The sequence below is a fragment of the Polyodon spathula genome, chromosome 33 (genome assembly GCF_017654505.1).
Source record: "Polyodon spathula isolate WHYD16114869_AA chromosome 33, ASM1765450v1, whole genome shotgun sequence".
NCBI lineage: Eukaryota > Metazoa > Chordata > Actinopteri > Acipenseriformes > Polyodontidae > Polyodon > Polyodon spathula.
In genome coordinates, this window is record NC_054566.1 from 3,827,908 (window position 1) to 3,839,350 (window position 11,443).

General features: G+C 37.7%; 1 protein-coding gene across 1 annotated transcript; it reads left to right on the forward strand.

Moving 5' to 3' along the window:
* The first annotated feature begins 9,795 nt into the window (after positions 1 to 9,795).
* LOC121303508 (myosin light chain 4-like) lies at positions 9,796 to 11,020 on the forward strand. The gene has a single exon (XM_041234229.1). The coding sequence runs from the start codon at positions 9,865 to 9,867 to the stop codon at positions 10,465 to 10,467; it is 603 nt and encodes a 200-aa protein (XP_041090163.1). The 5' UTR covers positions 9,796 to 9,864; the 3' UTR covers positions 10,468 to 11,020.
* The last annotated feature ends 423 nt before the right edge of the window (positions 11,021 to 11,443 follow it).

Here is an 11,443-nt window from a genome sequence, read left to right on the forward strand (position 1 = left end):
ACTCAATCTAATTACATGCAATTAAACAATCCATTGCACATCCCTTACATTAAGCTGAAAGCTTGCTGAATCACTGTATGTTCTATACACTGGATTAATAAGGTTGAACTTCCTTATCACGCTACCTGCAGTGTCCTTAGCAACTATTCTGCAAAATCTTGCATTGTATCCTGTCCTATATTACTGCATGCTACCTAACTGGGGGAGGGGCTGGTTTTAGCTACATATTGCGGGTGGTTCACCTATACTCTGGAGGGAGGGATAACCTGGACTACAGCATAACCCAACATTACGTATTTCAGTGGGAGGCTGAATGCTTTATTATTTCATTGTTGATTTGCTACGTTTGATTCTTGCCTTTATTGATGTCATTGAGTTTTGTTTGTTGAGTTATGTCTTGATTAGTTTTGTTGTCACATTTATTTTCTTTTATGTACTAGTCACTTTAATCACCCCAGTGAAAATGTCTACTCTAGGGAAATTTGTCTGAGCTTGAGTGGGCTTCCCCCCTGACTGTAATTGTGATAACATTTCTTGATGGAATTTAGCCTGTGGCATTTCTGTTATTTATTGGGTTTTTAATTATTGATTGTAATTTAATAAAAAGCTTTGAACTATTACTTCTGCTCCCAGACTGCTGTTCATTTTAGCCATAGGACAATCTATCTACCTATTGTTAATAGTTGCACAAGCACACCTAACTCTATTCCGGACCTTACTGGATAACAAAGGTGATGGTAGCGGTCACGTTACTCTGACCCCAACGTGGCATTCACACTGACTTAGGTGGGTTTGTTACAGCACATTTAGAGATTGGATGTGTGTTATACTCAATGCAGTTTGGGTTTAGACCAAATAACTCAACTGAAACTGCCAACTGATATTTTCTAGAAAAGACAAAATCTCAGCTTGATAGTGGTGGAGTGGTTGGAGCCACATTTCTAGCGCTAAAGAAAGCATTTGATACAGTAACTCATGCCATTCTTCTTTCTAAATTACCAAAACTACAAGTCTCTAATAAAGCATTGGAATGGGCTGTGTCTTATTTATTGCATAGAAAGCAATATGTTCTAGTTAGTAATATTCAATCTCCCTCTAGGAGTTGCACAGTGGGGATCCTCCAGGGTTCTGTATTATATTTGATTTCCATTACATGAGAGTAGATGTTAAAACTTCATGCTGATTTGAACTCGGCTCTCTCCAAGATAACCACCAACTAAGACGCAGCTTTACAGTAAACTAATGTGATCTATCTGCATCTCCATCCATTTGCATTTCTTTCCATCTGATGATGTAGATATCCTTCTGCTGGTGTTGACAGCTGAAGTGTAATGCTGGCTCCAGGGATCAACTAATTTTGCCTCCCCAGCACATCAGTACACACAAAGGCTGCGATGCTGGCTCTGGGGATCAACCACAGTGCAGTCTCCCCAGTGTATCAGCATAACAACTGTCTGGACTGAGCTAAGTAGGGTACATCACTGGGGTCTTCAAGTGGGCCCCTTCCATCCTCAGTGTTTCGTCGACTGGCCCACGACACCTCAAGAGGGCTTGAAAGTGATTCTGGCGTCCCAGCATCACCCCCCTCTGTCCCCCACTCAACTCAGCCCAGCTTACTTACCCATACATCAGAGTTGCTTTCTTTCTATTGTGCTTGAGATCCCCAGCCAGAATCCATTATTATTCACTCTGTATATCAAGAATCTACCGGATGCTTATCTTTGGGCTGACCGCCAGATCTACACTGATGATACAGTTGTGTATGTCTGCCAAAACAAGTCAATAGACTGCTTATAAGCTAACAAATGTTATGATAAGAGGTGACAAATTGGCTGAATTACTCCTGCCTAACATTGAATGTGAAGAAAACCACAGTAATATGTTTTTCGATCAAACAAAATTCAACAAAATATAATTGATATTTTAATTAAAGATAAAATTGATACAGTCTCAGATTTTAAATACTTAAAAATAATAATGGATTCCCAATTAACATAACAAAACACATTAAAAAGTGATAACAAATGTGAGATTTAATCTGTCAAATGCTCTGTCTGTTAGAAATAATTCATCCAGTAATGCTTAGAAACTATATTTGCACTCTATAATCTTATCCCACTTATCATACTGCGTTAACACTTGGTCACAAGCTGGGAAATCTGTCATTCAGCTAATTTTTTGAATGATTTTTGAATATGCTCTATTCAAAAATCACCTTGCCTTGCAGGATACACCCTTTAACCTGGAGGTTGCGTGTTGAGGTCCAGGCTATTCCACTGCCGACTGTGGATGGAAGTTCCCATGGGGTGGCGCACAATCGGGTGGGGAGGGCCTAGGTTAGCCAGAGTGTCCTTAGCTCACCAGGCACCAGCGACCCCTGTAGACTGGCCATGCGGTTGCCTGTAGCAAATGGGGGAGAAAATAAGAAAAATAACTGGCGTTTCCAAATGTAAAAAAAAAAGTAAATAACTAAATCACCTTGCCTGTGACTTTTGACCTTTCTAGCTTACAACTCCTGACAGTGCACATAGGGTTATGGTTACTATACAACATATTTAGGAACCCATATATGCTCTATTCAAAAATTACCTTGATCGTGACCTTTGACCTCTCATTAAGGTTAAATGTAAAATAAGCTTATAACTCTTTACAGTGTGTAATGGTCATGTTTATTATGGGGTTTAAAGTTATAAAGTATCGTCAGATAATGAACCTATGCAGTACTTTGAACTGAAACTGCTGAATAAAACTAATCTGTTGCTGACACTTGTGCTGCAATGCTACAGCTTGCCAAAATATCCAACTGCTACTGAGCCTGGTCAGTTCTAGAAGAGTTTACTCACAAGCTAAATATATGGTTAGAAACAAAAACAAATCTGTAATTACTAATTCTAAATATAATATTTTATTGAATTGGCACTTTAGTATGTTATTAACTGTGGTATATTAGTAGATTTTGGCAATTGTTGTACTGCGATTATTAAAATCAGGGGAGGGAGGATTATTATTATTATTATTATTATTATTATTATTATTATTATTATTATTATTATTATTATTATATATGGTATGCTGATACGTTTATTTCGACAAAATTGTAAAGTATAAACATTTATTTGGGGGGAATTATTGCATTAATCTTAACGTAATTAGAATTCCTCTCTTGAATTTTAATAAAATTTTACCGGTTACGCGAATAGGGTAATATATATATATATATATATATATATATATATATATATATATATATATATATATATATATATATATACACACACACACACACACACACACACACACACACACACACACACAATGACAGACACGCACAGTGGGGTGGGAGTGAAGTCAACATATAGTATATACTAAAGCCAGTCATGAATCATTCAGTTGTGTAACTAAACTTTAGAATGAGGCATAACTTTATCATGAAGGACATCATTACACAATATAACAATGAAGGGGCTCATGTAGGAAAGTGAATTTAAGGTTGTGGTGTCAGACTGTGTCATAATATCATTCTCTGTATGAAATCAACAGTATGAATGTTGATTAATGTCAAGGAAATCCGAGTTCTACATGATCCCAAACTTAAATAAGTTATCTCATTTCTCACATTTTGATGTCCCTGAGTTGGTGACTAGAGACTAATTTATATTTTAAATAAATTGTATACCTAATTCACTACAAGGTGTTCATAGTTATATATTAATATGATTTTTCCACAGCAGTTGTGAAAAGCTACTTGTAATCCTCTCATAAGAACAAAAAATTCAAGAATGAGAAAAGACCCATCCAGCCCACATATACTCGCTCGGTTTGGTGCCAACATGGTCATTAGCACTCAGGAGAGGAAAAGCCAAACCATTGCTAGACCACCTCTCTGTGACCTGTGAAAAATAATTCTCCCGATATAGATACGTCGGGAAAGTCTACGCGAGAAATATCAGGCATATACTGTGCGGAAATTAACACCTTAATTAGGACACGATAGGAGACATAAAAAAGAGTATTAGTGATTACAGAAGAATACTATACCCCTGGTCTTGACATGTGTCATAAATCCACACCATCATATAGTAAAATTATATTTGAAACGATCTAAACTAAGTTGACAGAACCGATTGTAATATAAACGTGAAAAAAAATATCCAAGAGGCGTGACAGATCAACTGGAAATCTCAACTTTAGTGTGATATGGGGTTCAGGAAAAGCATGTCACTGAGAGACTAAATCAATGATAAGTACTAACATGTAAATATTCCATATCTAGAGATTCACCTTAAATGTAATCTGCCATGTGTCAGCCCAAGCCTGAATCTTGTTTAAATCTCTTTGTATTATTTCAGTTGCTGAATGGGAGTTGGCTACCCTTCATAGTTTTGTGTCGTCTGCAGCTTTGCATCATCTGGTAACTTTGAACTGGAGGAATCAGCGGTTACACACTGCGCATATCTTTGGTTTGTAAAATGTCGTCTTAAGTGTGTACTCGCATGTATCTTGTGTGATCAGCTGAAGCGAAACAGACAGTGTACACTTATAGAATCGTACTGTTCATGTAGTGGTAGTAAATGAGAAAACCGAAGCAGATACGTAGGGTGGAAACTTTCAAAAAGAGCAAAAATCTCTCATGATCCAGAATGTGAGAGGGAAAAAAAAAAATCAGTAAAAGCACCGAACCTTCAGTTTCTAGCAAATACGCTGCAGGTATCGAATGTGTTGGTGCAGCACTGCTGCATGATTTGAATTCTGCTGCTCCTTTACACTGCCATTTACATTTTATCAGTATCTTATATTCAAATTAACAATGCACTTTCCTAACCACTAACATAATTGCCAAGGTGTATTATTGTTATTATCAGTAGTAGCCGTTTACTGTCCTATAGATTCTATTTGGACTCCCAGAGTTTATAGTCTTGTTATGTACAGCTGTAAGATTATAAGGTTTATTATGTACAGGTCATGTAGGCATCTTAACTGACTTCACCACAGCACACACACTGGTAGTTTAATAAAAATGACGATCAGATTTCAAAGTGTTACTGATGAAAACAGAGACGTGTTTGTTGAAGAAGGAATGTTGATGTGGTTGTGGGTGGGGCTGTCTGGACTGCACTGTATACATCCAATAGAGTTTTCAGGGTGACAGGTTCATAGTTACATATGAAGTTCATAGTGTAAAGTACTTGAAGGTTTGACTTAATTCTAGTTCTAAATGGCACCATGTGGTCTTAATCATTCTAGAATGTGGAAAGCTTTCTGTGGCAGGAATAAGCATCCATCCCTTGTGGTTTTAATGGAACTGTGTAGCAGGAGTTTTTCTGCACTATATTGAAAATGTGCTGCTCCTTTTATCTGCTTTACTAAACAATAAATGAAAAATATGCTTGTCAAAAAAAAAAATCCCCCCTTAGCAAAGCAGTTCAATTCAAATCTGAAATTCGAAGGTAAATGATCCAACTTTTAAAAGGGCACATCTTTTGTACACTAAACCCCAAAGGTAGCTATGATAATTTTGTACAAATGATATGGTCTTTGCATTCATCCTCTCTTACCAATATAAATAATGTGGTGGTGCTTTGACGTTGGGAAAGTAACCCTGGCTTGCTTGAGGCATTGCTGTGTCAGTTTGATGCAGAGCTGCATTTTAGACCATGCTGGCACTCTGTAATGTGGCTGGCTATGAAGCGTGTCTGTGACCTGTAGTATGTCTTCTTACATGAGATTTGTGGCGTTACCAGACACCAGGCCCCATTCATTTAGCACTGTGTGCAAGGTGTGGTATCTTCATGGGATTTGTGAAATTACAGGAAACAAAAAACCTTGTCCTGGATGTATTTCAATGTCTTTTCTATCCCCTTCACAGTTTCTGTAGGTCCCCACTGTACTCTTTGGGAAAATAATAATCCAGATCTATTTATTTGTTAAAAAATGGTTCAAAATGAAACGTATTATAAATATTATCTTGAATACTTTTTAAACATAAAATAGGTAGCTTCAAATTACATTTGTTTTTAAATGTACTTGCCTTTATTTATATATTCTTACCACTCAGTGATTCTTATTGCAGTCTCTCTCATTCACATACATACATACATACATACATACATACATACATACATGAGAGAGAGAGAGAGAGAGAGAGAGAGAGAGAGAGAGAGAGAGAGAGAGAGAGAGAGAGAGAGAGAGAGAGAGAGAGAGAGAGAGAGAGAGAGCTCTAACTATGCAGGAGATGCTCCAGAAATCCAGGAGATGCTCTTCAGTTCTAGGTAGCATGCCATAGACATACTGTACAGTATGCAGTATAGGCCAGATCACTGATGTCTTTATACTAGCAAGTACCATAAGATATCATACATACCAATTTCAATAGCGTCCTTCCTGTGCAAGCTTCCCAGGGCACTTTACACAAATAAACAGCAAGTGTCAACACCATCTAGCACATAGTGTAAAACTAAAGGAAACCTTGTTCCAAAGTCACTGAATGATGAATGCACATTAACTTACCAAAACATGAAGAACACACAGTATTTGGGTAATCAGAATGATTACAAACATCAGTAAAACATACAAAACAAACAAAGAAGGGCATTACATTTTAAACTATTTTTAACTAAAACAAATATCATGATTGTCCTAGTGCCTGCAGGCTGGTCTGTATGCATTTCAGAACTGCATGATCCTCCAAAACTGTAAGTTCTGAGATTGCTGCACAGTGGGCTTGCAGTGTGAATAAAATCGAATTCAGTAGTCAAGAGTTGCGACATAGTGAAAACTTATCTGAAGCAGCAGAGAGGAACAGTAACTGCTTCTGGTTGAGACGAAAAAATTCTGTTTTGGGGAAATTGAAAAAAAACATTGATGTAAAGGAAGTAAGCTGGGCTTAGCTGAGTGGGGGACATAGGGGGGTGATGCTGGGATACCAGAGAAGTACCCTACTCAGCTAAGTCCAGACGGTTGTCATGCTGATGAGCTAGGGAGGCCGCACTGTGGTTGATCCCTGGAGCTAGCATTGCAGCCATTATGTGCGCCGATGCGCAAGGGAGGCAAAATATACTGATCACTGTACCAGCATTACACTTCAGCCAGCAACACCAGGCAGGAGGATATCTACATCATCATATAGAAGGAAACGCAGATGGATTAAATTAGTTTACAGTAAAAGAAGCTACATCTTAGGTGGTGCTTATCTTGGCGAGAGTCCAATATAAGCAGCAAGTTTTAACACTACTCTCATGTAATGGAAATCATGTGAAATTCAGTGTCAGATAAAATATAAAGGGATCCCTGTACAAAAAGAAAGACACATTTTTATGACACATCTTTTTGTACACATTTCAAACTGGCAGATCATATCTGAATTTAAGCTGCCGACATTGCTGCATAAGCACAGAAAAGTTTAATTGGGTGACAATGGACCATTACTTGTTTATAGTTAAAGCATATTAACTAAAATTGTACTGCGTGAAACCAGGGCTGGAACTACTGGTCCCTGGTGCAAGAGTGTGACGTAGACCCCACCCCCCCAAAAAAAAAAAAAAACAACAAAAAAAAAAAACAACACATCAACCTAAAATAAATCTAATTAAAGTTTTGTTCCAAAACCGAGTACAAATCATGCATGATTTTTGGGGAATTCATTGTCAGTTTATTTAGCTGCACAGGTTTATGTTTCATGATTTCAACTCTTAGCTGTTTGGTTCAAAAGTCAGGCCAAGTAGCTGGATCACATAAAGGTGACTGACTGGCCAGGTTTACAATATATGACTCAATACCTTGTATTTGCTGTTGTTGTATGTTTCCAATCCGATGTCTCTGATTCAGGTCTTTCCTCTGGCTCAACTGTTTATTTTTCATGCGGAGGAGCAGCTTGGCAGTTCTGTTGCCGCACTATACTTCCATCTGCTGTTGTCGGCCCATTTTTAAACCATTTACTGTACACTTTAGCATTTTCTGCTTCTTTTTAGGAAATTTCTTTTTTAGTTCTCTTCACTTTGAACAACACGACTTGTGTTTTGATGGCATATTCAACATACCGTACAGTATGTACTTATTACCACAACTGTGGAAATGTTAGCTTAATTCCAACAAGCACTTTTTTTGTTTGTTTGTTTTTTACCAGGCAAGTCTATTAAGTAAAATGGGGGTGTGATGTAAGAGTTCGCGCAAAGAATTAGAGTTGACTGATAGGGCTGTGTGTTTATTTTTTTCAGAAGTATTTGTGATTATCTACCTTGTTAGTAAATTGTTTGTTATAGTCTTTATAAACAGCAGTCGTGAAAGAAATGCACCCCCCCCCCCATAAATAGAACAGTCTGTTTTTTAAATCAACACTGACCTATTATAAAACTTCACGCTGAGTCCCGCCTACGCAGCTCTGATTTGATAATGTGTTTTGACTGACAGTACAACTTTGACACGGTTTATTTTTGAACCACCAAGGGAACAGTTCTTTTGTTTTTCGATAATGGACTTCGAAAAAAAAATAATTAATTGGTATGGGCAAAGATATTATAGAATATCTTTGGTATGGGCTCCAGCAGAGGCTGGGCCTGGGTGCAGTTGCATCCCTCGTGCTTCGGACGAGCAAGCGTACTAAATTAAATTAGTCTTGTCCTTCACAGTACTAAGTAATCCACTTGAACAGGATCATCCCAGATCTGATATGTCACGTTGCAAGCAGGATCTTGTTCAGTTTGATTTAGTAGATGATCCACCTGTGATGATTAACTTCTGGTACTCTGCAATTGAGATTAATAGGTGTACTAACTTTAATCCAATCAAAGTGAACGAAACCTGCTTAATCCACCAGTTAGACACATCAAGGGGACTAAATTTGGTACACTGAAATTAACCCAGGGTGTTTTAAAATGTCAGGTTTGTTACTACCCCTATAAAACGGTTTACCAAAGTAAATCTGCATGGGAAATTCACAGTTTCCCCATGTTTTTCTTGTAGTTACAGTATAAAATGCACATACTGTATGGGTAACTACACCTCTAAAGATATTGCACCAATAGCTATTATTAATAGTGTTATTACAAAATGCACATCCACAAACTATTTCCAAACTGTAGTTCTAAAGCGGAATGTTATTTCCATTATTAGCCCTCTGTTTATTAAATTACACATTTTCTAAATATTGTGTATATATATAGATTAATCAAATTTTCTGTGAAGGAAGAACTAACTGCAAAAGTAATAGACACTGTTTTATGTATTTATTTTGAGTAGTGGTAATTGTTTAATTAAAGAATAGAGGCAATTTTAGCAGTCATGGAGAGAGAAAACTATTGAATTTGTATTAATTGTTTCACAACCTAACCTTGCATATTAAATGTAGAGATGGGTTTTAATTGTTTTGCTTGAGAGTTGAATTAGCACTGTAGCTATCTGCCTGTTTACAAGAACAGTGTGGTTAACATTGTATACAGTATGAATTCAGAAATACTTTCAGAACTTTGCTGAAGCCTATACAATTTACATATGAACATGTAAACACTCAAGTATTGTTTCTCTTTGATAACCTTCTTTGTCTGACCTTCTCTTATAGGCCATTGTTTGAACTGTAAAACTACACAAATACTTTGTGTAGGAGCAGATTATCTCCACAAAGGCATTTTTCAATGGGCTGTCAACTCAATGAGGTGATAGGAGATGCTAACAAGTCACAATTATCAAGTGGTGGTAAAGCTATTTAAAGTTTCTTCCTTTTATAGCAAGTAACATTGCTTGACAAGCTGGTATGCACTCTCTGGTGTCAGGATGGAGTGGGTATAAAAGATGAGGAAACAAGTTCAGTCCTTTGTGTCTTGAAGCTTTCTTTATCCCTTGTGGAAATTTGTTTGAAATAATCTCAGCACAATGGCTCCCAAGAAGATTGAACCAAAAAAGGTTGAACCCAAGAAGGAGGCAGCCAAGCCTGCTACTGCTCCTGCTACTGCTCCTGCTCCACAGCCAGAACCTGAAGCACCCAAGGAGCCCGAGTTCGACCCCAAGAGCATCACAATTGAATACGCTGCCGATCAGATCGAGGAGTTCAGGGAAGCCTTCAGTCTGTTTGACCAAACCCCCACTGGAGAGTTGAAAATTTACTATTCTCAGTGCGGCGACGTCCTGCGTGCTCTGGGGCAGAACCCAACCAATGCTGAGGTGTTGCAAGTGCTTGGCAAACCCAAACCAGAAGAGATGAACAGGAAAATGATGGATTTTGAGACCTTCCTCCCCATGCTGCAGCACATTTCCAGGTCCAAGCAGCAGGGCAGCTATGAGGACTTTGTTGAGGGTCTCCGTGTCTTTGACAAAGAAGGCAATGGCACCGTTATGGGTGCAGAGCTCCGCCACGTGCTGGCCACTCTCGGGGAGAGGATGACAGAAGAGGAGGTGGACCAGCTTATGGCTGGTCATGAGGATGCCAATGGCTGCATTAACTATGAATCCTTCATCAAACACATCTTGGCTGGTTGAAACAGCCTTTGCAAAAGGCCTTTGATCACACAGAAAGAGTGCAACTTCACAGATTTGAACAAAACCTGTTCCTGTGACTGATAACTGCAAACAACTGTATGGAAATATCACTCATATCACACAGTTTGTAAAATAAACCTTGCATGAAATTAATTTTAAAAAATCACCATGTTCTACTTTATGGTATTTGATTGCAGTATTTCACCAATTTAAAAGAATTGAGAAAAAGACTAATAAGCTGGTATTTGCTATTATTCATCTTATATTCTGTTTAATGTGTACTATTTCAGATTGCAATATTCTGAGACCGATCTAGCTGGTTTGCCACATACTGAAGAATTGGAGTTCTGTGCTGTGAATGTAAAACCTGTTCAAGTCTCTGTCTGAAGATTAATTTTAATTGAAAAACACTTTGGAGTTGTGTATTCCCATCAGAGACAAGTTTCCAATGCAGGATCCCGACTTACAATTGTGCTTTTTGTATTCTGTCCTTTCATTTAAAACTGTTGTGGTTTTTAATTTGTAATATAATAAAAGGCAAGTAGTATGTTTAGCATGTCCCTCAGTGCTCAATATTAGGACTAGTTGTCTCAAGAACATCTTTAATTGAATGTTTTATAATTTGCTATGTTAAAAATGTCAGCAAATACCACTCTGTCCATTGGTGGAATTACTGCATGTCTCCTCTACAGCACAAACTTCCATCTATGCGTGGGTACTGGTACATTCATCACACTTTAACTGTCCCTAAAATGCTAAGGGCCAATTTCTCAAAGCTGTTTACGCCAAATTGTCATTTTTCCCCCCTACAAAAGAAAAATGCATCCAGTAAAATTACCAACACAAAAATAAATAATTCAGGACTTTAATTTAGTATTCTTAAGTTTGAGATCCCCCCCCCCAGTGCTAACAACAATTTGGAGTACATACATGGCTTCTTACATTCTGCATTTAAAATTGAATGCAGTATGTTGAG

Excerpts from the sequence above, each read along its gene's own strand:
- LOC121303508 (XM_041234229.1), top strand. The coding sequence starts at position 9,865 with ATGGCTCCCAAGAAGATTGAACCAAAAAAGGTTGAACCCAAGAAGGAG.